General features: G+C 32.6%; 1 protein-coding gene across 1 annotated transcript in view; it reads left to right on the top strand.

Annotated features, from left to right (window-relative positions):
* NOL11 (nucleolar protein 11) overlaps window positions 1-26,491 on the top strand; it is a 30,405-nt gene extending 3,914 nt beyond the window's left edge. The window contains exons 2-18 of the mRNA XM_074260558.1: window positions 2,095-2,208; window positions 2,473-2,529; window positions 3,248-3,396; window positions 5,496-5,553; window positions 5,778-5,919; window positions 7,274-7,462; window positions 10,595-10,671; window positions 13,457-13,580; window positions 14,010-14,119; window positions 16,970-17,044; window positions 18,574-18,758; window positions 18,927-19,052; window positions 19,286-19,510; window positions 20,512-20,590; window positions 20,926-21,018; window positions 25,782-25,889; window positions 26,062-26,491. Of these exons, the coding sequence (XP_074116659.1) occupies window positions 2,095-2,208; window positions 2,473-2,529; window positions 3,248-3,396; window positions 5,496-5,553; window positions 5,778-5,919; window positions 7,274-7,462; window positions 10,595-10,671; window positions 13,457-13,580; window positions 14,010-14,119; window positions 16,970-17,044; window positions 18,574-18,758; window positions 18,927-19,052; window positions 19,286-19,510; window positions 20,512-20,590; window positions 20,926-21,018; window positions 25,782-25,889; window positions 26,062-26,175 (2,025 nt within the window). The 3' untranslated portion in view covers window positions 26,176-26,491. The remainder of the gene's footprint in view (window positions 1-2,094; window positions 2,209-2,472; window positions 2,530-3,247; window positions 3,397-5,495; window positions 5,554-5,777; window positions 5,920-7,273; window positions 7,463-10,594; window positions 10,672-13,456; window positions 13,581-14,009; window positions 14,120-16,969; window positions 17,045-18,573; window positions 18,759-18,926; window positions 19,053-19,285; window positions 19,511-20,511; window positions 20,591-20,925; window positions 21,019-25,781; window positions 25,890-26,061) is intronic.
* The last annotated feature ends 1,177 nt before the right edge of the window (window positions 26,492-27,668 follow it).

Raw genomic sequence — 27,668 nt, 5'->3', positions numbered from 1 at the left:
TCTTACAGAACAATAATATTCCATAGCATTAATAATACCATAATTTATTCAGCTATTCCCCAATTGATGGGCTCCACTCAATTTCCAGTTTCTTGCCACTACAAAAAGGTCTGCCACAAACATCTTTGCACATATGGGTCTCTTTCCCTCCTTTAAGATCTCTCTAAACACGGCTGGATCAAAGGGTATGCACAGTTTGATAACTTTTTGAGAATAGTTCCAAATTGCTCTACAGAATGGTTGCTTCCATTAAACATTGCATTAGTGTCCCACTTTTCCCACATCCCCTTCAACATTATCTTTTCCTGTCATTTTAGCTCATCTGAGAGGGGTGTAGTGGTATATCAGAGTTATCTTAATTTGCATTTCTCTGATCAATAGTGATTTAGAGCACTTTTTCATATGACTAGAAATAGTTTCAATTTTTTTATCTGAAAATTGTCTGTTCATATTCTTTGACCATTTATTGGTCAGATAATTGAATTCTTATAAATTTGAGTCAATTCTCTATATGTTTTAGAAATGGCCTTTATCAGAACCTTTGAATGTAAAAATGTTTTCCCAACTTATTTCTTCCCTTCTAATCTTGTCTGCATTAATAACTAACATTTTAAATACAGAAACAAAGTTCAGAAGAGAGTTATCATTAGTGCACAGTAAATATATATAAAAACTTTATTTTATGTAATAGATTCATGATTTCATATATAACCCCCTTTTATGGCCTGATGTATATGCAAATATCCATGCTTGTTTATGATTTTTTTTAGTGCATAGTAAAAAATTTTTGCTGAGACAAGTAAGTGGGGAGCCTGATTTGAAATCTGGAGACCTAAAAGGACTCTGTTGAGCATGTTGAACATATCCACTCTTAAATGATTCTATTTTAAATGATTTTCTACAGACTTAGAAGGCCTGTAGGAAGAAATAACTTTTGCTCAGAAAATTGAATATTGACTTCTTGAAAAGTATATTTATATTTGTTTTCTTTATATTTACTTTTTTATTCCACCAGTAAAAGTTTAGCGCAGATTCTATAGCTACAAAGTCTGACTCCCTATTTTAAAAAGATACGTTTTGGAAATGGTACAATGCCGTGACGATCTCTGAAGGATTTACTGTTTTAGCCTCTTTTTATCTGTGTTTTAAAACACTATTTCAGTTTCCACTGATTCCTCTCCCCATTAAGTACAGTTGAGAAAAATGAATTAACTGATTGACCATCTCTGCAAATGAATGTCTTGTTCTGGAGGTGTGAGGTATGCTTCATAGGTAGTCTTCTGAGGTCATTATTGGTCATTCATTCTACTGGCAGGCACTCAGAAATCTTATAATGTTCTTTTCTTTTATATTATTTTAGTTATTTGGATGTTAGGTTTTGCTATGAATCATTTCATACATATCTTGCCAGATTTCTCCTTATATTCATATGGCTCAGTTGTTTAGCCATTTTCTTTATTAACAGAAACTTTTGTTCCATTTCTTCTCTATTTCAAAAAATTCTTTGATAATCTTATCTATATGAGAGCTTTCCCTCTGTCTTTGATCTTTATCAATAATATGATTAGTAGTGGTTTTATCCAGAGGTTTAGAATTTGGAAATCAGGGTGAACTCTGCTGGAATGGCATAACTGTATTTATACCTATGGAAGGGAAGGGAATAAGCATTTATATAGCACCAGTAGTGTGCCAGACACTAGGCTTTGCCCTTTACAATTATGTGCTCATTAGATCCTATTTAATCACAGAAAGTATAAAGTCTCCATTTTATAGTTGAGGAAACTGAGGCAAACATAAAGTGACTTGGCTAAGATCACACAGTTAGTATAGTAAGGATCTGAGGCCATGTTTGAATCAGGTTTCCCTGACTCTATACTTTGCTATCAACTACTTGTATGCAAATAATATTTTGCATAGAAAAATAAATTATTTCATTGTATTCTTTAAACCTGGTCTAGCATGGATAAAATTAGACTTTTTTTTAAAAAATCATTATTGCTAGTTTCTGATTTATTTTGTTGATTATAAATATTCTGTCTTTGGAATTTTTGATTCTAATGACATTAAACATTGTGTTTGTTTTTATTCAATTAGGTTTCAGATCAGAAACCATTGGGGTGCTGGTCAGTTAAGCAAGGTCAGACTATAACATGTCCAGCTGTGTGCAACTTTCAGACTGGTGAATATGTTGTTGTCCACGATGATAAGGTGGGATTTTTTTCTGTTGATTTGTGTTAATGAAGCCTTCTTAAGTAGATTACCTGCTTTAAATCTATAATCTCTTTTATAGCTAAAGTGCTTTAGAAACATTATTTTAACATTGTCTTGAAATCTTAAAATTTAATGTACTTAATACTAATGAAATGTTACCTAAGTAAATAATGTTTTAGTTTCAAATATGAGTTAATTCATATATTTATGCTACAGTTACCAAATGAATGGTATTCAGTTATAATTGCTTTCCTATTTTAGGTTTTGAGAATATGGAAGAATGAAGATGTGAATTTGGATAAAGTATTCAAAGCCACAGTAAGTTGAAGGATTAATAGCATAGATATAATTAGACTATTTGGACAATAGCTATATTTTTTGTTTGTTTTATACTTTCATCTGTTAAAACTTTAAACTCTACTGAGACTTTGAGGACAGTTCTATGAGTTAACAATAGGACTGTCCTACTTTAAGAGAAATACAAATAGATTCAAGAAAAGATTTTTTAAATGTAAATTTGGGGGTGGAACAAAGAGGAACTTGGACATACTGATTTCCTATGTCAGCAACTTGTGGTATAGAAGCTAGCTCTCTACTGATACTGCTCTGCAGGTCCTCTGTAACTTAAAGTTGCCTGGGGCACTTGAGAGACTGAATACATTTGACTATGATTATTTAAACATAAAATGAAAGAATATGGTTAGAAGATGGTTTAAAGTAAGTGAAACAAAAATTTAACAAAGTATGGGATCCTTTGTGTCTTTTCTTTCAGCCTTTTTAAAAAGCAGTTCCTTGTCAAAAAAATTGATTTAATTTTAATTCCTGTTATTATTTACTGCTTATGGAGTTGTTATAATGCCAGAAATTTGTGACTCAAAGATAGTTGAAAAGTACTTAAAGTGAAGTGTAGTCATAAGCTGGCAAAACAAACTAGTAATCATGCTAAAATTTCAAGAAGTAATATTGGATAATAATTTTATATTCTCCACTGTAAATTCATTTAGAATGACATTAAAATACATTGTTTCTCCTGCAGCTGTCTGCTGATGTATATAGAATACATTCAATACAAAATACTGAACCACTTGTCTTGTTCAGAGAAGGTGCTGTTCGAAGTCTAGATGCTTTGCTTGCAGAACCCCAACAAAAAATTGAAGCTGTAATTTCAGATGAAGAAGTTATTAAGTAAGTTGTGGCACATCCAAACTGCTTTTAACCAAATCAGATACGCTTCAACAGCCAGTCTGAAAGTAATTTTTTTTCCCATATTCAATTTTACTTCTCTCAGTATATTGACCATTAGTTTGAGTCTTTAGTTTTGTTACCCTTTAACACTTCCATTTCCTCACATCTGCATCCACACAGAAAAGGTTCTTTTTATTTTATAATTTATTTTATTTTCAAAACACATGCATAGTTTTCAACATTCACCCCTTCAAGACCTTGTGTTCCACATTTTTTCCTCCCTCATCCCTCTTCCTCCTCCCCTAGATAAGAAGCAATCCTATATATATATATATATATATATATAAACATGTCCAATTAGAAGAGGTTCTTTTGTAGAGGTTTAGTAATCTAGTACTATCCCATATTATCCAAATATAAGCTTTCTAGTACTACTTATCTCAAATGCAGAGCTCTCAGTACTTGCAAAGTTCTTTAGAGAAATTTTGCTCTACAACATCTGGTCACTTCATAAATGAAAGTTGGTGAAATGAGAGGACTTTGTTAGTCTTGATCTGAGCTAGAAAAGTTGAGATTGGCACATTTGGGGAGGTGATTTCAAGGTAGTCTTGAATCCTGGTAATATGATTCTAAGACCTGCTATCAAGTAGTAGAGAGAACAGGCAGGATAAAACCAAGTCCTTCATATTCTGTCTACAAAATTGTAGCGACTTGCTCAGTTTCCCTTTATTCTTGAGATTTAACAATATAGTTTAGTCAGTAATCACTTTTTATTCTATCTCCTCCAGATTTTCCATCAGTGTTGTTGTTATAAAGTAAAAGTGTTGTTAACAATTTGATTTCAGAGTTTGTGACAAATTCTCTTGAATATTCCTAAGAATAGTATATTTTTATTTTAGACTTTTAAAGAGGTTTTGGAGATAGTTCCATAGGATTATGAAAGTATTTTGAGAAATGGCAGATAGATACTGAGAGACAGATAGAGACAGATGGGTTGTGGTGTATCAAAAATACATGTACCCTAGAACTTCATCCAAGTTGGTGTTGCTCTTCAAAGTATACATATGTATATATAAAAGGTCATCTGTCGTTACAGGTATATCTCAGCTTTTACTCTTCATATAGAAGATAGTATAATGGAAACAGTTAAATGAGTCAAAGGGTCAAGTTCAAATATCATCCCTGTTACTATCTGGGGACAAGCTATTTAACTTCTCTGAAATTGGATTATATGCCTTTAAGGTTCCTTATGCCAAAGCATAAATAGCTGACTGTCTATATTCTTCATTCTGCATGTATGAACTCCAGCTTTTATAAGGGAACAAATTGCTTTCACTTTCAGGATGGAAATAGCTGGTGTTTCCTAGGAATGTGGATGGAAGAAAGAGAGGACCTAATCAAAGGACTGAAAAGAGCCTTTATCATATATATATATATGTATTTGTTTTAAGTTGAAAATTGTACTTTAAAGTAAATCCAGAAGGTTTTTATTACATTGATAATTACATGGATAATTTTTTTTGTTGGTGCCAATTAACCATTTTTAACCATTAAAAAAGGAAGATAGACTATTAGCTTAGAAATCAGATACCTTAGATTCTAGTTCCTGATACTCTGTTAACTAATTTAACTGAATAAATCATAGGATAGTAGATTTAAAAGTCTGAAGGAATCTTTAGGAATCTAGCCTAGCCTAACCCCCTGATTTTACAAGTGAGGAAATTGAACCAGAAAGTATATTTTAACTTAAACTGCATGTTCATCATCACACAAAACTTAAGTGATGGAGACAGAATTTGAACCTAGCTCCGTTGACTCCATTGGCAGAACTTTTTCTACTAGAAAGGCACTTAGCCTCTCTTATCTTTGTTTTTTTCTGACACTTATTAAAATATAAGACTAGATAAAGATCTTTTTCACTTCTACTTTTTAAAATTTTATGAAACAACATTGAATTGAACGTTCACATGTGTATTTGTGCATTTTAACATTTTTAGAGTGCTTTATCAATATCTAATTTTTCTTGAGCATTTATTTTTTTTAATTTGCTGTGCTTTAATAATACATGTATTTCTTTAAAATTGCCATTTTGTTTTCAGATGGACAAAACTTTTCTTGGATTCTAATCAGCCTGTTTTAATATTTGTTACAGAAAAGGTAAGTGTGTCCTCACTGTTTTCTTGGCCTATTTTGTCAAATGCTAAGGAATCTAGAGAGAATAGCTTAATAATAGAAAAAAAGTATTTTGAAGATGGAATCAAGAAAGTTTTATTTGATTCTTTGAGTTAACATATAGTTTATATGATTTACTTATAGTTTTAAGTGTAACTTGATAAACTTTTAATGTTTATAAATGAAACAATATTATCTTTCTTTTGTAGCATGGAAATTATTTTGTGTATGTGCAAGTGTTTAACCCACATAATTTATGCAAATATGCTCTTTTACCTGGAGAAGAAGAACCAGTTACATTGAATTTTGCTGCATCTGTGAATGAAAGATTAATCACTTTACTGTGTTTGAGTAAGTTATTTTCTAAACTTTTAAGCAAAATTTTTTTTTCTTTTCAAAAAATTTGTACCTTTTGTTGTTCACTTAATATTTCTTCTGAACATATCCATTCCTTTTCTTATAACAAATATTCAAAAAGAAAAGTAATAAACAAAATTACAATTGTATATTAGGAACTAGATATAGAAAGAAAAAGCTGTTTTACTCCTCTTTTCCTGCTCTTTGCCTCTTTAAGTTTACATGCTATAGGACGAGGCAATATGGAGAAAAACAGCAGTTTAGCAAACTTATATCTAACAGTATACACACAACATTCTGTATACTCTGACTTCCTTAAGTTCTCTGAGGCTATGCCTATAGGATGCAAATTATAGTACTAAGTTATGCTACAATGGAAAGATTTTAGTTATGGGAACAATTGGGTATTTTTGTTACCTGAAGAGAACATCTATCCAAATCTAACTAAATAAACTTGTTACTAGAAAGTTGACCATAGCAATACAGTGATATTTTGTAAGACAGAGCAGTTGTTATCTATATAATGAAATTATCCATATTTCAAAACCTTATAAGAATTATGGTTGGCATGCCAATAGAGGTTAACTTTATGACGTGATGGAATTTGTATATGTTACTTGTTATTTAATTGTGTCCAAGTCTTTGTGACACCTATTTTAAATTTTCTTGGAAAAGATGCTAAAATGGTTTGCCATTTCCTTCTTTAGCTCATTTTACTGATAAAGAAACTGAGGCAAACAGGATTAACTGACTTACATAGGGTTACACAGCTTTTAAATGTCTGAGATCACATTTGAATTCAGAAAAATTAGTCTACTTTAGACCTGGCACTCTATCACTCTGTGCCATCTAACTTCCCAGTATATGTTTTCTTTTTCTTTTTTTTTTAATAAGGGAATCCTCATAAGAATCTATTTTTTAAGTAACTTAAGTACACAATTCAGATACCTTTTAAATGATTTAAATTCCAAATGCTTGTTTTTATCATTTATCTGCATATATAACATTAGTCTTATCTGTGATTTCTTTATACTGTGTCAAGAACTTGGTCTTCAGTGAATTAACATTGTTCCCATTGGTGAAATGTAGTCACTTTGGTATATAGGTAGAAAGCTATTAAAGATTGTTTAGATTTTTATTGTTAGAATTTTCTTGTTATTCTGTTAAGAAATTTTACTAGTTTCAATTGAGAGTTTGATTTTTAAAAAACCAACACTATAATCATGGACTTGAAGTTTTGGTTATATTGTATTGATTTGTTATCTAAAATTGTGAGAAGGGAAGAAATGTGTCCCCCCCCTACCCTCCCCCCAATAATTAACACAAAAACCATTTTTGTTTCCAATAGGTTGTAATGGATGTATATATGAAACCCTGATACCATTAAATCAGGATAAACCTGAAGAGAAGAAAGTACTGGCCACATCTCTCTTACTCAAGACTTATATATCTGGAAATGTTCTAAGGGGTGTTTCATTTGCCATCCTTGATAAGGATCATGTAGCAATCATGGGAACTTCACTCAAAGCTCCTAAAGGTAACTATCTCCAGTCTGTCACCAAGCCCTGTTTCTTCAAAATGTGTTATATATATGAAAGGACTAGAAAGGATACTTCTACACCCTCATTGCTACTGGGATTATGTCATATCTGGATTTTTTCAGTAGTCTCCTAAGTCATCTTTCTCCACATAGCTTCTAAAACATTTTTAAAAACATCTCTCTCATGTTAGAAAATCTTAAGTAAGCCAAATTGTCTAGGTTAACATTTCCCTTCATGTGTCTAGAATCATCATCAGTAGATGCTTCTGATCCCAAACCCCTTTAACTTATATGGCTTTTGATTTGTCATGAGGGAGGTGAGTTCCATTGCTTCTATACCTAGTAAACTTCCCTTTGAGCAGGAGATGAGGGCTTCTTTGTAAGCAGCTCTCATTTTAGAAACACTAGGTACTCAGATTGTTTCAGAGCTGAGGATATCCTCTGAGGTTTGGGTGAAATTTTATTATTTGTCCTCTGTATAATATTTATGGAATCTTAAGATCTTGGTCCCAATATGAATTTTACTTGTACTTCCCAATAGAAACCCTTTACTTCAGCAGTCAGGTTACACCTCTCACTTTCCTCCCACAATAATTCTTTCCACTTTTTTTATTTCTATTCCTTTGTTCATACCCTTCCACCCATCTAAATACTGCCTTTTCTTCAAGGGCAAACAAGTTTGTCTCCTAGTTGCCTACATTCTCCTTCCTGTGACATAAATTTTAACATTTATTTTGTCACTTTAATAGAATCATATGTTTAGAGATGCAAGGGACATTATAGACCATTTAATCCAAGCCTTCATTTTTTAAATAAGAAAACTGAGGCTCAGAGATAAGCAAATTGCCTATTAGTTACATAGTATTAAGTGATAGAACTGGGATTAAAATGGAGGTCCTGATTTTTATTTGTTTATCTGCATGTAATTCAGCAGATCCAAAACAGGTCTTAACCCTATTCCCCAAATCTATCCTTTTTCTGCATGTTTCTGCCAATCAATAAATATTTATTTTAATTTTTTGAATAGTATTTTATTTTTCCAAATACATGCAAAGATAGTTTTCAATATTCACCTTTGCAAAATCTTGTGTGCCCAGTTTTTCTCTTTCCCCCCTCTTCCTAAGATTGCTTAAAACAAGTCTTATTGGAATTGCTTTGAATCAATTCGTTGTTGAAAAAAGCCAAACTCATTACAGTTGAACATCATATAATCTTGTTACTTTGTACAATATTCTCCTGATTCTGTTCACTTCACTTAACATCAATTCATGTAAGTCTCTCTAGGCTTCTCTGAAATCATCCTGCTGATCGTTTCTTATAGAACAATAACATTCCATTACATATGCCATAACTTATTCAGCTATTCCCCAACTCATGGGCCTCCACTTAGTTTCTAGTTCCTTACAACTACAAAAAGGGCTGCTAAAACCATTTTGTACATATGGATCCATTTCCTTTTTTTTTTTTTTTTTTATGATCTTGGGATACAGACCCAGTAAAGACATTGCTGGATCAAAAGATATGCACAATTTGATAGCCCTTTGGGCATATCAGTTAACATTTATTAATCTTTAATGTATTAGCTCTGGAGGTACAAAGAAAAAAGATGGTAAATAATAAAATCATGTGACTTTTAAAGTGTGCACACCAACAAAGAAAACGAATTACATGAATTATTTACATAAAGTATTTATACTTATACTTTATTTATACTTTTAAAGTATTTGTGAAGTATAAATACATACATATAACCTATAAACATAAACATGTGGGTTCAGTATAGAGATATTCTGTATTAGGATCATAAGTTTAGACCTGGAAGGGATCTTCAAGGTCATCCAATCTAATGCCTTTATATGAGCAAATCCACGCTTCTTCTGAACTTCTCCATTGTTGTTAAGAGCACCCAGTCACTCAGATTCATGACCTTGGTTATATCCTCAAATCCTTATTTTACCTATGTATCTATTCACTGCCAAATTGTTGACAATAACAATTTGTTGCCAGTGTGGTTGATAGGTAACGTGTTATTTCTGTCTGCACAACTTTTATGTACTTTCCTTTCTACATTCACACAGTTTAGGCCCTCGTGATCTATTGCCTGCCATTTCAGTCCATCCTCCAAAGTGATTTTCCTAAAGTGTAGGTCTAATCATGTCAGCACTTCTTTTCCTCCTATCCCCTCTCCCTTTCCCGCCCCCACAAACTGCTCAGTAAACTCCTGTAGCTCCATAGAGATTCTCTAGTGTCAAATAAAAATTGTTTAGCATTTAAAGCTCTCCATAATCTCTTCCCTTATTACTTTTCCATTTTTATACTTGACTCTCCTCAAACATTGTACAGTCTAATCATCCAAGTCCTACTTGCTTTACACACATTCTATCTTATCTTCTTTGTCTGGAATATTCTCTCTTCCCTCTTAGAAGCTTTAGTTTCCTCCAAAAATTAGCTTAAATTCCATCTTTTCTAATATTCCTGAGGTTTTAATGTCTTCTCCGCTAAAATTATTTCCTGACTAATCAAGACATCTCGTCTATTTTGTCATGTTACCCCCATTAGAATATAAACTCTTTGAGACTCAAGACTATTTTTTCTTTTCTTTTTTTTGTCCCTAGCACTTAGTACAGTCTAGCATATAATAATTATTTAATTGATGCTGTTAAGTGAGTGGCTTTTTTTTTTTTTTTTTTTTGCTGAGGCAATTGGAATTAAGTGACTTGCCCAGAGTCACACAACCAGGAAGTGTTAAGTGTATGAGACCAAATTTGAAATCAGGTCCTCCTGACTTCAGGGCTGGTGCCATATTGCACCACTTAGCTGCCCTGAGTGACTATTTCTTAAAAAGATTCGACACTCCTAATGGCAGAAACCATATTTTATATTTGTTTTGAGCCCCACAATACTAATAATAAACACATGGATGCTTGATATTTTAAGAATTACTAAATGACTAAATTTAAACTAACATATACACCAAATTAATACAGAATTAAGTCTTAGAATAAAATTTGATACAATTTTGGAAGACTCTATAAGAAAAATAAATATATATTTTACTATAATGTCTTAGGGCACTGAAAATTTGTATTTATGATGTCTTTATTTTGATACCATATTTCTATTTTATAGAAAGCATCTCTATTTGGAATATAAAATTCCAGACATTACAAACTTCAAAGGACTTACCACAAGGGACGAGTGGTCAAGTAAGTTGTTTTATAATTTTTTTCTGTTTTGTTGAAAAGTTTCATTTGATAATGGGCCTATAAGAAACAGTATAGTGTATGTATATATATGTTTGAGACGGTGACAGGTTAAATGATTTGCCCATTGATTCCAGAGAAATGGCATGCTTTGTGATCAATGGGCAAATCATTTAACCTGTCACCATCTCAAACAACTCTAAAATTATTAATTACAGATAAATTGTTCATCTGCATGTGAAGTTTCCTCATAGGAGTTTCTCAACACTGGAAATTACAAGCCCTAGTTTCTTAAAATTTCCTGTACTTATTCCATCTAACATTTCATTAATATTATTCATTAAATGATATAACTCACAGTTCATCTGTTATTTTCTGATCTGATAGTGAGTTTCTCTAGCTTGGCTAGATTGGCTCTTGGAAAATCAACATAATCTTTTTCTAGGACTCTATTTGAAAACTGCCCAGGATGGTAAAATCTTTTTTTCTCCTACTTACTAGTATTTTATTTTTTCAGTTATATGTAAAGATAGTATTTAAAATTCATTTTTGTTGGATTTTAGTTTCAAATTTTTCTCATTTCCTTTCTTCTCTTCCCAAGATGGCAAACAATTTGATAGAGCTTATACATGTACGATTATGTTAAAACCTATTTCCACATTAATCATATGAAAAAAGGATCAGAACAAAAGGGAAAAAATCAGGAGGGCTGGGGTGTGTGTGTGAAAATTGTGTGCTTCGGGGCAGCTAGGTGGCACAGTGGATAGAGCACCAGCCCTGAATTCAGGAGGACCCGAGTTCAAATCTGGTCTCAGACACTTAACACTTCCTAGCTGTGTGACCCTGGGCAAGTCACTTAACCCCAGCCTGGGGGGGGGAGGGGAATGTATGCTTCGATCTCTATTCAGACTCAGTTCTTTCTCTGGATGTGAATAGCATTTTCCATCATAAATCCCTTAGAATCCGCAGTTGACAGGTATTGGTTCTTTGCCACCACTAAAAGAGTAATTATAAATTTTTTGTACATGTATATCTTTTTCCATGACCCATTTGGGATACAGACCTAGTAGTTGTAGTGCTTTATCAATGCGTATATCAAGTTTCATAGTCTTTTGGACTATTTCCAAATTTTTCTCCAAATAGTTAGAACAGTTCACAATCCCACTAGCAGTGCATTAGTGTTTTAATTTTCCCACATCTTATCCAACATTTATCACTTTCCTTTCCTGTCATTAGCCCACAGGATATTTTAAGATGTCCAAAAAGATTTTAATTTACTAAGCATATTAAATCATGACAGAAAATGTTCGTGATTTGACTTTGGAAATAGAAAACCAAACAGAAATACGTGGCAGAAATTTGCTTATTGGACTCCTGTTCCAGGTTTAAACTAATCTGTGACTTAATCTGATTTTTTTGTGTGTGCGTGTGTGTGTATTATAAAAGATTTATTTTGTTCTTTAGTAAAATGAAATATTTTTCTTTTTCTCCCTGATATTATTTGTTTGTTTTGTTTGATCATTAGCCTTTAACTCTTTGGTAAAGTAGGACTCTATTTCCTAGGATGGAGGGTGCAATAATGTTCCAAGCTTCAGGGGCATAGAGCTGGTTTTCAAAGATCTTTCTAGGAACCTGTTCTGTAAGCCAGCTTGCTACCCATATCTTAGGTATGAGCAAAGCAAAAGAATTCTTCCTCCCCCCCAATGCTAGCAAAGAGATCCAGACAATCTCCCTTTCACCACCTGTTCTGGTGCCCTACTTGTGTGCTGAGATCTCTGGAAGCCGCTACTGTTGGCTTCTGTGGTCACTGCTGCTACTGCTGTTGATTCAGTGGCTTCCAAAGTCCAATCCTGGACTCAGGTTCCCCTCACACCCTAATACACCAAACCTTTCCTGCTAAGTTGTCCTTGGTTTCTTTGGGTTGAGAAGTCTGGAGATCAGAGCCAGAGTGGCCTTTTTAGAGGCCTCCTAGCCTGTTCTTGGTTTCCTAGGGCCTGGGCTGTGCTGGTGTAGCCTGTACAGCAGTTGTGCTTCAGACTTGATCCGATGCAACAGACCCCTTTTGCTAGCCTTCCAAGCTGCTTTCAGTTGGAAAACTATTTCCACTCTTTCTTTTTGTGGGTTCTGATGCTCTAAAGTTTTTTAAAATCATTATTTTAAAGGTAATTCAAGGGGTTCTAAATCCCTACCTTTATTCCACCATTCTTTGCTCAAGCCATGGTCTTATGCATTTTTAAGTTTGCATCATCAATATTTCAGCCACTACTTGTTAAACAGTACAGTAGATTTACATATATTCTGAAATATAATAGATATTTTAAAAGATTAAAGAAGACCCATTCTGCATGGTACTATACAGATGTGTCATAGGAAGTAACTAACATTTAAAGTTTACATGGTGCTTAACTTACATTAGATCCTCATAGCAATTTTGTGAAGAAAGTACTCTTGTTATTCCCATTTTATAGACGTGTAAACTGAAGGTTACACCAGCTAGTGACTATCTGCAGCAGGATTTGGTCTCAGGTCTTCCTCATTCTGGATAGAGCTTGATATCTTCTATGTACCTAACTGCTTCTATCTTGTAAAACATGGCTGAGTTTTCCCCTTGTCCTACTCCTAGAACATCTTTCATAATCCCAGTGTTCGGCACAAAGCTTTGCACATATTTGATACTCAGGTTTTATTTAATTAAAATTAAAATTTATTTTTTTAATTTTTATTAAAATTAAAGGTATAATGTAATTACATAAAATATTTTGGCTTTAATATGCTTTTTATTTTCTAGCTTTGGTGTTATGGGGGGAAATTGTTTATGCTGCATGGAAAATTTTTGACTGTGATCCCATTTAAATGTGAAATATCATCATTAGCAGCTGCTCTGGGAAAACTCAAGCATATTCAAGCTCCAGGTATGAATTGTTATATAAATGTATATAAACATATTTTTCCAATAAGCTACTCCAGTAGCTTCCATAGCTTTCCTATAGACTATACTTCTACCTTTGACATTTGCTATGAATAGTAGAAATTTTTTAGAGAGCTATGTTTTTAGAAAAGCCATTGTCCAGGAACAATGTGAAAATCCCCAAGGCAGATTAGGTAGATACTAACTCTATGGTTGTCTTATGGACCTTATCTTGTTGCATTTTCATATTCCTGAATATATGGACTTTCATAGTACGTAATTTTTTTTAACTTTCCTGTGGAGAAAAGTTACCAGATGGAATTTTAAGGTGTCTTGTAATTGTTTTATTTTGTCAAGGGATTGAAGAAGCAATTTAATATAAAATTATAGTATCAGCATGTTTACAGAAATTATGTATTTTGTGTCTTCACAGGTACCCAAGTTGCGTCCCGCTTTGTAAACTGGGGAACATTTCAAGGAGATGGACTTGAATCACAAGCTTCAAATAACTTAGCACCTCTTAAAGGACAGTCAAAGAGAAATGTAAGTTAGAGAATTTTTTATTAAAATATTATTAATGGCCCAGCATAAATGTCCAATGATCAGAAAATCATCATTTCAGATCCAAGCATCATTTTAAAATTGAATAATCCATTTGTATATCAGTCCACCAAACATTTATCAAGCATATACACATGTAGGCATGTTGCTAGGCACTGGGGATACAAAGGCAATGACCTAGGTATTAAAATCCTGTCCCAGATCCTTAAGTAGGAGTGTGATCTTGGGCAAGTTACTTAATCTCTCTGTGCATCAGTTTCCTTATCAGTAAAGTGAAGAGTCAAATGTTTTCAAAGGTCTTTCCAGTTCTAAATCCATGCTTATATGATCAAAAGAGAAAGAGGCAGAGAGTGGCCTTGGTGATCCTTAGTTTCCTTCATGTTCTGAATCTGTGAATTAGTTTAGATCTTTAATAACTTCATGGATTGTTACAGTAGTTTCCTAATTGGTGTCCCTGCTTCCAGTCTCTTTTCTCTCCAATCCACTTTCCACTCAATTAGCCTGATAATATTCCTTAACTACTGGTCTGACTGAGACACTTCCCTGCTCAAGAAACTTCCATAGTTCCCCCTTGCCTCTAGATTAAAAATACACACCCTTTTCTCTGGCACTTAAAACTTTAAAATATGGCTTCAATCAAGAAATCAGAATTTGGTAATCAGAAGACACCTTAGTAGCAATCTAGTCAAACCAAATCAGAAATTAATTCCTAACTACTATTCCTGCATAATCCAGCATACATTTGAAGGAATGAAGATCTCTTGCTTTTCAAGGTAGCCCATTCCACTTTTGACCAATTGAGAAGTCAGTGCCAAGTAAGAAAGTGGAAATAACACAAGCAAGTAGCATTTTCTATTTTGGTTTTAGAGAGAAGAGCTGAGACATTAACTTGAAGTTGAGTGAATCAGTTTTTTAAGGTTGTAGATCTTTGAGTATGTTTGTATGTGAGAGAAAGAGCTTGATAGATAGAGATTGACAGAGTTTTCAATAAAAGGAATCACGGGCATGAGAAGAGGGGCCAACCTTGACAGAACACTGCCTCTTTCTCTAAAATTGGAATCTTAAGTTGTTGTTTTGTTTTTTTTTTTTTCTAAAAGGACAAATTGCATAGTGAAGGTGATGTCTTAACTTGCATATAAATTGTATTTAATTGCGTCAGAGCTGTGCAAAGTCCTCAGCGAGTGAGAAGAAATTCATTATCCTAAAGTGAGTTAAAATCTTGAAAGGGAGAAAAGAGGGTCTCTTGTCAAGTGTATAGCCCCAGTTTCTTGGTAAAATGTGAAATGAAACCCATTGCCAAGGAAGATATATACATTATATATGTATATATATTACAAACTACATTCTTAGTAATTTCAATTCATTTATTCATTCCACACAGGAGCTATTCCAAACTTTCTCCTCTTTCCCCAAGTCACATGAACTACCTTTCCCTGAGTAGAGTTATGGGTAAATCAGTTGAGGTACACTTTCAAAAAGAAGTGGTAGTATTATTTGGTATTTGCTCTTCTCAGATCAAGAGATTGAAAGTGTTATATGTAAGGTTGGGTGGAGTTATAAAAGCAAAAAGATGGCCAAGGTAATTAACAACTGGCTAGTTTATAAAGCTTGGTTGGGGTCCAGCTAGCTCTATATAGTAGGGAATTATTCAGATGTGTGTGAGGGCACAGGTTAGATTAGATAACAAATTTGTTTTGAACCAAAGAAGACTTTGGCTTGACTTTTAGTGATGTTCAGCTGATTAAAGTAGTAACCAGGATTGCTGTTTGGTAAGAAATAAGAATGTTAGGGTAATGGCAAAGGATGATCCAAGACAATGTAAAATGGAACTGTTTAACTAGAATACGAAGCTATCAAAATAAAGGAAGGTGAGAGCAGTAAGTTGCCTTTCTGGCACTTACCACATCTGGATTAAGTTTTAATAGATTCCTATAATAAGTATGTTCCTAAGTGGTCTTCTTGCAGTCTGACTTTCATCTCTAATCCATCTACCAACTTTGCTGCCACAATAATCTTCCTAAAACACAGTACAGGTCTGACCATATCCCTACTGTACAAAAAAATTAAATTCATACATCTGTTATTTAAAGCCTTTCATGGTGTTTCTTCAACCTGTCTTTGTAGATTTATTTGACATCCTTTCATATATTAAGAATTTCAGCCATATCGGCGTATTATCTTTGGCCCCTAGGTAACTTGCATCTTCTGATTTGGTACCTTTGCCAAGGCTATCTCCTTTGCCTGAAATGCTACTCCCTTTCCTGTTATGAAATCCTTAGCTTCATTCAAAGCTCAATTCAAGTGCTACCTCTTAAAGGATGTTTATACTGATTTCTTCAGTTAATAATGTCTCTCCTCCCTCCTCCCATGCCTGCCACATATTTGTATTTGTTAAATTTTGTATTGACTTCTCTTTGAACATGTAGGGAAACTACATTAGAATGTCTTTGTATCCCCATTTCTTAGCACAGTGCCTGGCATATAATAACCATTTAATAAATATATTACATTGTCCTCAAATAGTCTAAACTTCTAAATAATCCACCCAGAAGACAATAAAGGAAAAGGATTGGAAGAAGAAATTTAAAGGGGGAGAAAGAATGGCAAGGATAGGCACATAGCAGAACCTCTTTACTAGTAGGGATGTTTGTTTTCTCTTGTTGATTTACCACCACCTTAGGTATTAATGCTACTGGTATAATCATAATGACAGAATTTCACAATAACTTGTTTTGTCTGTGATATATTCATCTTTTGAGGAAGTTAGTTTCTAACTAGATCTTTTTTATTTTTTAACTGCTCCAAGGTCCTAATCAATTTATTTAATTCTAGTTAAGGACAAGAAGAAATGAAACCAAGTCTCAGCTGGAGGATTCAACAAACAGAGAATTTTTATCAGATATAAAGGTAGGTAAAATAATAAAGAAATCTCTTGACAAATTGGTAAATTTGGCAAATATCAGAAATTTCTAATTTAAAAAATATCAAAATAAAAAAATATCAAATATCAGAAATTTCTAATTAAAACTTTATTTTTATTTTCTTTTATATGTATATTCAAATATAGAAACAAAAACAATGCCCCCCCCCCAAAAAAAAAGATTATGTGCCCATGTTAATCAGTCAATAACCATTTATTAGTTTCCCTATTATATGTTAGGCATTATGCTAAACCATGTCCATAAACTTTTGTTCTTTACACATAAAATTTTAAAATTTAGATGCTTTAACATCTAAATCTAAATGTCTTTAATTTTTTCCCTCTATTTTTCTACCTTGTATTTTGACAAACACAAGAGTCTGTTAGTTCAGAACAACTTTTAAGTATGTATAATAGAGTAAGGATAACATTTTGAGTAGATTTTCAAAGGCACTCAAAAAACTAAGTTTTGTGCAATGGAAATACAGTAAAACTTCAATTAATTGAAATTTTTAAATAGAAGTCTCTGCTTAAAAAACTTAAGTGCATGGTTCTACCTGACAGTGTCTGGTTCATAATAGGTGCTTAATAATTCTTCTTAGTTAGTATGATATAATAATTGAATCTTTATTTGCTCCTCTATTCATTTCTACTGTGTGTATTTAGAAGGAATAGGATATTGAACTGAGGTTGTATTAATACCAGATCACAAACTAAAAATTGTTTTTTTAACATAAACTTCAGATTATAACTTGCTTTTTGGGATATTTGTCTCTTTCTCCTAACAGTGAAGTGCTAGATAATAGTAACTCTTCTTAATTGAAATTTTTGCATATTTGAAATTCTGATATTGGTTCTTTCTGTGTCTCTTAATCTGAATCCAGTTCTTGACACTAATTCACCAGCCTGCCAGAAAGGCCTCAGAACCTTCATTTGAGATTCCCATATGCTCTAAATAGACATGGAATCTTGAGAAATAAAATCTGAATATGAAACTGGGAACTAAAAATTCTTGATTGTTCTGTTTCAATCCCTGCATGTAGTATTTCAATTTGCACAAGCATTTTTCTGTGATCTTGCCTAGCTTATGAATAAACAAATTCTGATATCCCTATAGCTCAAAAAAGGCATTCTGCTCCCTGGTGCTCCCCCTTCCCTCCACCTCACTTTCCTTGTCTATAAAAAGAAAGGATTGGACTAAATGGTCTACCAATATCTCCAGCTTATTAATTTATGATAACAGATTACTTATAGATGAACCATTGAATTTGCATATTAACTAAAGCAACAATTTAGTTGTCCTCCAAGGAATTTAACATAGAATCCTCTTTTAAACTGCTGCTTTGTTAGAATGCAGTCTTTACTTATAATATATCAATTTTCATTTTATAACCCTACTACTTTTATGACCCTACTACTAGTGACTATGAATGAAAAATGAGAAAATAATCCATTCATAGTACTTTAGGATTTTGCTGTTATCATGATGATTCTGGGATTCCATTTTGTCTTTCAGGATGTTTCTGAAAAACACCTTGAACAACAGTTGAATAAGTTTTTGGCTGATAAACGGACACCTGACTTTCAAATTACTGTTGGACATATAGTAACAGAACTGGTGGGAAGGTGTAAAGCAGAACCAACATTTTATCCTCAGAGTAGTCTGGTACAACTCATCCAAACTCAAGTACTTTCTTACAGGTAAAAACTTATCTTACTTAAGTATATTTTGCATGTACTATATTTTTGTAATGTTTTATATAAAATTCTAACTTCCATATTTAGGGGAGGAGAAATTGAGGAATATTTTTATAAGTGAAATTTGTGTGGAAGTATAAAATAATTTAGCATCTTTTATTTTCCCCTCAGTTTGTGTCCGGATTTGATGACAGTTGCCTTAGAAAAGAGAGATGTACATTTGTTACAGCTCTGTCTACAGCAGTTCCCTGACATTCCTGAATCAATTACCTGTGCTTGCTTAAAGGTTTTCCTAAGGTAGGTGAGAAACAAACTTTTCCTCTCTGTTTCAGTTCTTAATATAGGTTTCATTGTTAATGTTTAACTATAAAAATTTTAAGAATGCTTAAAAAATTAAGTTTTTGGTATTTTTCTGACTTGCAAAGAGGCTATTATTTTTGGTTATAACACATTATTAGGGAGGGAGGGGAAGCTGTGTGGAATTCTCATAATTAATTTCATGCTTATTTGTAACATCTTTCTTCTTGTAGCATTGGCAATGACAGCCTTGAAGGGACAAATGTGAATATGGAGTCAATTATTGGTTATATTGACTTTCCCCAGAATGGAAAAATGGGAAAAACAGAAATTGTTCAAAATGGTTTCAGTCCAGTACTTTTAGAAGAGGATAATTTTGATGGCAAGTTAAATAAACTGGATGATACAATGAATACTGCTTTAACATGTCCTGTGAGTCCCCCAAAAGCAGCTTTACTGTATCCTTTGAAACATGAATATTTTCCTGTGTCTTTTTATCATGTCTTTCATCATGTGGTAGCCTTACTATACAAAAAATATTTTTGAGTTAAGTCAGGGATTTTGTTACATATTTTTAAATGTTAACTTAATAGTAAAGTAGTAGTATTAAAGAGAGGCATCATTGTGTAATGATTAGAGAAACTAGACTGAAGAATCAGTAATAGTGTGGGTTTAAGTTCTGCCTCCACTCATGTAGCATCATGAACAGACCACATAACTTGTCAATGTCCCAGATGACTCTCAAAGATTCTAAATTACAGGTTGGCTGCAAAGTGGAAGGCGTTTACATAAATAGAAATTTCCCACAACAATTAAATCACAGTTCTGTACCAACTGAAATGATTAGATTTTTAAAATAAATTTAATTGTAATAATGGGCTTATTCAGGGCTATTTACCTAAATTCATTTCTTTTAACCAATTTAAATAAATTCTTCTCAACTAAGTTCTGATTTCTAAATGTCATAAACATTGTTCCTAATAAGATCAGTCTTAAATGTTAATATTTAAATGGCAGTTCCCATAGAAAGAACTTCCACCTGACAGCCAAAAGTAACTGCTTTCTTAGAATCAGTTTGCTAGTTAGCACTTATCAAATTGTTAATACTATTCTTAATAAAAGACTCATGCATGCAGTAATTGAGCATTTTCAGTATCTATAGGATTAGCACAAAAATATTTGATAACTGCTAACCTTTTATACAAATTTAAGAAAATACTTTCATGATTTTTTTTAATTTTATAATTATAATAATTTTTTTTTACAGTCCATATGCATGGGTAATTTTTTTTTTTCCAGAATTATCCCTTGTACTCACTTCTTTTCTGAATTTTCCCCTCCCTTCACCCCCTCCCCTAGGTGACAGGCAATCCCATACATGTTAAATGTGTTACGGTATATATGATATCTTTTTTATACATCCTCAAGGTTGTGTTCATTTTCCTTTAGTCATGAATAGAAATGCAATTCTCCATTCAGCATATAGTGAAACATTTCTTTTGCCTAATCTGAAAGACCTCACTGTGCAACACGTCATTGTAAGTACTCTTTAATAAAAAAATTTGTGGAAATTAGATTTCTCTTTTAGGTTTTGCTTTCATCTAGTCTGCTTATGAAAACAATAGCATGGCATAACTATAGAGTTGAGTTAAAATTGGGTATGAGAAACTGGGGATTTGCGGAGGATGAATAGACATGTGGTACCATTTCAATTAAAGTTTCAGAGCACAGCTGAAAATAAACATACTCTAGAAAGAGAGTCAGAAGAAATAAAGCAAGAGAAGGGGTTGAAATACTTCTTGATGAACTAAGTATTTGTATTGGAGTTACTTGTATAACCGAAATGTTTTGTGGTCACTTTTCTTTGTCCTAGCTTTTTCTCCAGTATTTGCATTTCCTTTATGAGAAATGTAGTGAAAATGCTAGTATGACTCTTCCTGGACCCTGTCCTCCAACACTGAACCAGGTGAGACACTTACATTTACTTTGTTCTGAGTAGATAAACTGTTAACTGGTTTATATAGGCAGGTTTTAGGGAGAAGAACATGAGTGGTGACAAAAGTTGGGATTCATTGAGGAATGGGATAGGATTCTTGGTCTTCATATACGACCATTCAAACATCTTTTCTTTCCTTCTCACCTGAAAAAAGTATCTGTTTGGCAGTTTTATTTAAAACTTGTTGTTGTTGTTGTTGGTGGTGGTGGTGGTGGTGGTGGTGGTGGTGGTGGTTTTTTTTGTTTTGTTTTTGTTTGTTTGTTTTTTGATAAGCTGCCCATCTCTCTATAATCTTTTGTACTCCTTACCAATTTATTGAACTTATGGAATAGTGGAAAGAATGCTGGGCTTGTATCAAGAGAAACATGGCATTATTGTAGGAGTTGTGAACTGATCCAGTCTTTTTGGAGAGTACTTTGGAACTATGTTTAAAGGATTTTGAAACAGCATACTTTTTGGTCCAACAGTCTCACTACTGGGTCTGTGTTCCAAGGAGATTGTAATGTAGAAAATGTAGCAGCCTTTTTTGTTGTGACAAGGAACTAGAAATTGAGTGGATGCCCATTAGGGAGTGCTTGAATAAATTTTGGTATATGAATGTATTATTCTGTAAGAAATGATGAACAGGCTATTTCAGAAAAGCCTGGAAAGACTTACATGAACTGATTACTGAGTGAAATGAACAGAACCAAAATAATATTGTACACAATAGCAACAAGATTTTGTGATGATTAACTGGGATGAACATGGCTCTTCTCAACAGTGTGGTGATTCAGAGCAATTCCAGTAGACTTGGGATGGAAAATGCTTTCATCATCCACAGAGAGAAATTATAGAGACAAGGTGGATCAAAGCATAGTTTTTTCACCTTTTATTCATTGTTGTTGTTGATGATATTGGTGGGGGGAGGTTTCTTTCTTGTACAACATGACAAATGTGGAAATATATTTTAAAGAATTGCCCATATTTAACTTATATCAGATTTCTTGCTGTCTTGGGGAGAGGAGAGGAAAGGGAGAAAAATTTGGAGCACAAAGTCTAACAAAAATGAATTTTGAAAACAATTATATGTGTTTAGAAAAATAAAATAAAATACTGTTGAAAATTTAAAAAGAGAGACATAAATTCAATTCCTATAATGAATAAGTCTTATATCAAATTATTTAACTTCTCTAAGCTTCAGTTTTATTAATTTCAAAATTGGAATAATAATTGTACTTAATCTCACAGGATAATACTGAAATTCAGATGAGATTGGTTTTGACAGCATGGTATTTTTAAATGTCAGTTATTTATCCAGTGGAGTTTAGAAAGAAACTGTCTGGAGATAAATATAGCTACCTAGTCCTTCTGCTGGATACTTAATACCATATGAACAGTGATGCAGAAGAGCAAAATGATTTTTTAATTGAACAAAAAGTATTGGAATGTAAACTTACTAAAACTAAAAAGCATTAATTCACCAATATTAAACACCTACTCTGTATTGGGGATACAATATATAAAAAAAGATAGTTCCTACTCTCAAGCAGTTTATATAAACCTTGCCATTTCTGTAAATGAATTCACATGATTCAGTCATTTGTTTTAGACTTCTTTGTACACATATTGTTGATTGTGGATATGGCCCCATTGATTACATGTTTGAAGTTTATCCGTCAGAGTTTCCACCTAATAAGTCACTCAAGTTATACTCAGCAAATGCAGTGATGTGCATCTGTTGTCAGCCATAAGTTTTTAACTTGCTTAGTATATCCTCCAGGAACATCTATCAATCTTCCTTTGTTGATAAGACATTGTTAATCTTTCTATAGCTGCCTTGGGATTGATAGGACCTGTGTGTTCCTTAATATTGTGTTATGGATTAGATAATTTCTGTTATTGTGAGCATTAATTCTTAGGACTTATATATTTATCTCCTAATTACTTTTCAAAACTTTTAGAGAGAGAATATTGAGTCTCTTAGCAAATTTTGTAGTTCTACTATTATCACTGGCAAATATTTCCTAATTACATGTAAACAATTTTAATGTTTATTTTTTAAAATTTGAATTCCAAATTCACTCCCTCCTTCCTGCCTTTTGAGAAGGTAAGCAAATTAAATTAGATATGTGAAGTCACATAAAGCATTTCCATATAACCCATATTGCAAAAGGAAACACATTCAAAAATAATAAGAAAAATAAAATTTAAAAAGTGTAATTTAGTCTGCATTCAGAGTATTAGTTTTCTTTTGGAGGTAGATACCATTTTTCTTCATGGATACTTTGGAATTGTCTTAGATTATTGCCTTGATCAAGAGTAGCTAAGTCTTTCATGGCTTGTTACAATATTGCTGCTACTATATACAGTGTTTTCCTGGTTCTGTTCATTTTGTTTTACAGAAGTTTATACAAGTTTATACTATGTTTTTTAACTTTTTTTTTTTTTTTTAATTTTGAGCTCCAAATTCTCCTCCTCTTTCCCCTCCTTGAGATAGCAAGCAATTAGATATAAGTTATACATGTGCAGTCATGCAAAATGTATTTTCCATATTGTAAAAGAAAAGAAAAAGAGTTTTAAAAATATGCATCACTCTGCATTTAGACTCCATCAGTTTCTTTCTCTGGAAGTGTTCAGCATTTTTCATTATAAGTTCTTCTGAATTGTACTAGATCTTATGTGATCCAAATGACTTGAAATTTACAGCCCTTTGGGGATAGTTCCATATTGTTCTCCAAAATGGTTGGACCAATTCAGAACTCGCATTAGTGTCCCAAAATTTCCCCCATCCTTTCCAGCATGAATTATTTTCCTTTTCTGTTATCTGTGAGATAATCTCACTAATCAGTTGTAATCTAGAGCTTTTTTTTTCCCCTGAGGCAATTGAAGTTTTGAATTGCCCAAGATCACACAACTAGAAAGTGTTAGGTATCTGAGATCAGATTTGAACTCAGGTCTTCCTGACTTCAGGGCTGGTCCTCTACCCACTGTGAAACCTAGCTGCTCCTGGAGCATTTTTTGGTACTATTTTGTACAACTTCTTTTAAAAACTGCCTGTTTCTGTCTTTTGGCCATTTACCAATTGGGGAATGGTTTTATTTTTATAAATTTGGTTCCATTGTCTATGTATTTGAGAAATGAGGCTTTTATTAGGGAAACAATATAAAATTTTCAAGTTTCTTATTTTCCTTGTAATTTTTGACTATTGATTTTGTGTAAAAACTTTTTAATTTCATGTAATCAGAATTATCCATTTTATTTTTTGTGATCCTTTCTTTTATTTGATCATAAACACTTTTTATCCATAGATCTGATGGGTACATTTTTTTCCCCTGCTTATCTAACCTATTATCTTGTCACCCTTTATATCTTAATAATTTGTCCATTTTTACCTTATTTTGGTTTACGGTATAAAATATTGGTCTATGCCTCCATAGACCATGGAACTCCTTTCCAGTTTTCCCAGAAATTTTTAGTAGATAATAAGTTCTTCTCTTTAAAGCTTGGGTTTTTAAATTTATCAAACACTAAATTGTTGTGTTCATTTACTACTCTATGCTGTTTCTAATCTATTCCACTGATTGACCACACTATTTCTTAGCCAGTATAGATTGTTTTGATTATTACTGCTTTGCAATATAGTTTGAATATGATTCTACTGTTATCTTTTCAAATTTTTTTATTGATTCTATTGATATTCTTGATCTTTTGTTCTTTTAAGTTGTATATTGTTGTTGTTTTCCCCTAGCTCTATAAAAGAATTCTTTTGTAGGTTGGTATGGCATTGAAGAAGTAATTTAACTTTGGTAGAAGTGTCATTTTAGTTTTTATTGACTCTGCTGACCCTTGAGCAATTAATGTTTTTCCAGTTGTTTAAATTTGTCTTCATTTGTGTGAAAAGCATTTTGTAATTTTGTTTATATAGACCCTGGGTTTGTTTTGTCAGGAAGCTGCTCAAATATTTTATGTTGTCTATAGTTATTTTAAGTGAACAGATAATATTTTGAGATGATAAATTATGTAAAATGACATGTGATCTAGATTAAATATTAGAATATTAAGTTGTGGTCTCATAAGTTTTTTCATATTTTGGCAGGTCTTTAAGCCCCTAAAGTTTCTCTTTAGGTCTTTGGAAACAGTATTTTTGTTGGATGAAAATTTTGAAGTAAACTATACAGAGTTTAGAGGATATAAAATTACATATTACTCTTTTGTAAGCACAAGGAATCACAACTATTATGGGTTATGGCAACTTTAGTCCTACAAATAGTTGTGGTTTTTTTATGCCTACTCTGGTAGGGTACAGTTAGGTCACAGAGTAAAACAATTAGATCATTTGAAAGAAGAGGCCAATAGGGGCAGCTAAATGCCTTAGTGGATAGAGTACTGGCGTTGAAGTCAAGAAGATCTGAGTTCAAATTACACCTCAGACACTTAATACTTCCTAGCTGTGTGATCCTGGGCAAATCATTTAACCCCAATTGCCTCAGCTTAAAAAAAAGAGGAGGCCAATAGTGCCATAGCTCAAAGTCTTTCGCTTTATTGGTATTGTTATTAATCATATCAAATAATCCAATAGCCATAAAATAGTTATTGTAATGTAAACCAAGTTTTAGAAAGAGGATCCCTCTATTTTTTTGGACTATCTACCTGTAAACTGAAATGTCCAGCTATACATTAAATTCTGGAAATTTTCAGACATGGCAGATTCTGCACAATCCCTCAACCCTTATTTTCCTATTTGTCTTCAGATTATGGATTGGATCTGTCTACTGCTAGACGCTCATTTTACAGTTGTTGTGATGATTCCAGAAGCAAAAGGAATATTGACAAGTCTTTATAAGTTTGTGAAAGCCCAGGTATGTAAATATTTATTACATGGCAAGATTAATTTTTGTTTCCCTTTCAGTAAAGTGCCAATTATCACCTAAAATTCCATTAATAATTAAAATGCTAAATGATTATTAACCAGATGGAATTTGTTACCTTTAAGCATTATTAAAATATTACTTTTTAAATTCTTCTCTTTAGGTGTGGGTTTATTCAGAGCTCAACAAAATTGAAGGAAGTTTACAGCAACTACAAAAATTGCACCAGCAAAGAAATATGGGATTGTATTCCATTGAAGTGCTTGAACTCATTTGAGATTAGTATCCATTATTTAGAGACTTTTTATGAAGATTTTCTTTAGTGGAACTCTACTCCTACTTATCCAGCTAACCAGAAGAATTTGGTTTGTGACTTTGTTTTGATGTCAAGACAAGTTTCAAATATAGAACATATCAGACCTGAATTACTTCTCACTTGAAAAGAGATATGAGTTTCAGACTGAACTATTCTAATTTTATAGATGCTTGTTGAATGTGGAGAGGCATGTTCTGGAAGTAATTTAAAAGGATAACTTGGTTGATTTTAAGTAAGCTTATTTGTGTATGTATAAAAATCTAATTTCTTACAAAAAGTTTTTGAGTAGTATTTCTTTAAAAAAAAAATTTCTATTGAAACAATAGTTAGAAGAATTTGTTTTAGTTGAATAAGAAAACTCCTCCAGGTCATCATTCTCATGACCAAATGTTTGGAATCAAAGTTAAGTCGGAGGATTTAACTATTTAGTAGCTATCTTCTAATTTTCACCTTTAGAAATATTTCTTAGTTGTTTGACATAATCTAAAAGTATGTGGACAGCAAAAATAAGAAGTAACAAATTCCAATAAGACAAGAAAAATATTTTATCTCTGCTCCTTTCCTCATAGTAAAAAAATGGCAACAATATCCCAATAAATATCCCCACATATACCTTTAATTTAAAACCTTTCTATCTACATGTTTTGAAATATTCCTCTTCCTCCTTAGCCTCTTTAATACCTTACATTTTGTAATAAGAAAATTTTATATCTAGTTATAATATTAATGAATTAATATTTGTTCTGTATTTTCTTTTTACAGTATAAAGATTATAAATAGCAATTGTAACACTTATAAAATATTGTCTTTATGGTTGGTTGAACCATTTTACTATTTAGATAAATGAAAAGTTTTGTGTAGAGAGAAATTATGGATATTTTTGCTTTTTGGAAATACACCTTGAGTTATTTATTGACTTTCTGAGAACCTGTAGTTCTTTAAATCAGTGTTCTCCAAGCTTTTTTACCATATATTTGTTAGTTAAAAAAAAAAAATTTACGCATGTTCCTCACATACATTTTAAGAATGTGTATGTGTGTGTGTATATATTACTATACTGAATTTTATGAAAGAGAGACAAAATAATCAATCCTCAAATCAGAGACCCAGTGGAGTTTTTTGAATAAGGGAGTGACATAATTAGACCTGTACTTTATTTAGAAAAATTACTTTTAACAACTCTTTGTGTAGGACTAGAAAGACATTTGAATTAAGAAGACTAATTAGGAGGCTATAGCATTCACCCAAGTGAGAGTAGTGAAGGTCAGAACTAGGATGGTGGCTGATTTAGAGAGAAAGGGAGATTTAGAAGTAGAAATGACAAGATTTGTTAACTGATTGGCTATGTGGGGTGAACGTGAGAGAAAGTAAGATGACACTGAGTTGTGACACACATGGTTAATTAGAAAGTCACTATTGCCCTCCATGGCAATAAGGAAGTTTGGAAGAAATAT

Source organism: Sminthopsis crassicaudata, chromosome 4 (assembly GCF_048593235.1).
Source record: "Sminthopsis crassicaudata isolate SCR6 chromosome 4, ASM4859323v1, whole genome shotgun sequence".
In the NCBI taxonomy this organism is placed as follows: Eukaryota; Metazoa; Chordata; class Mammalia; order Dasyuromorphia; family Dasyuridae; genus Sminthopsis; species Sminthopsis crassicaudata.
This window is presented reverse-complemented; position numbering and strand designations above follow the sequence as displayed.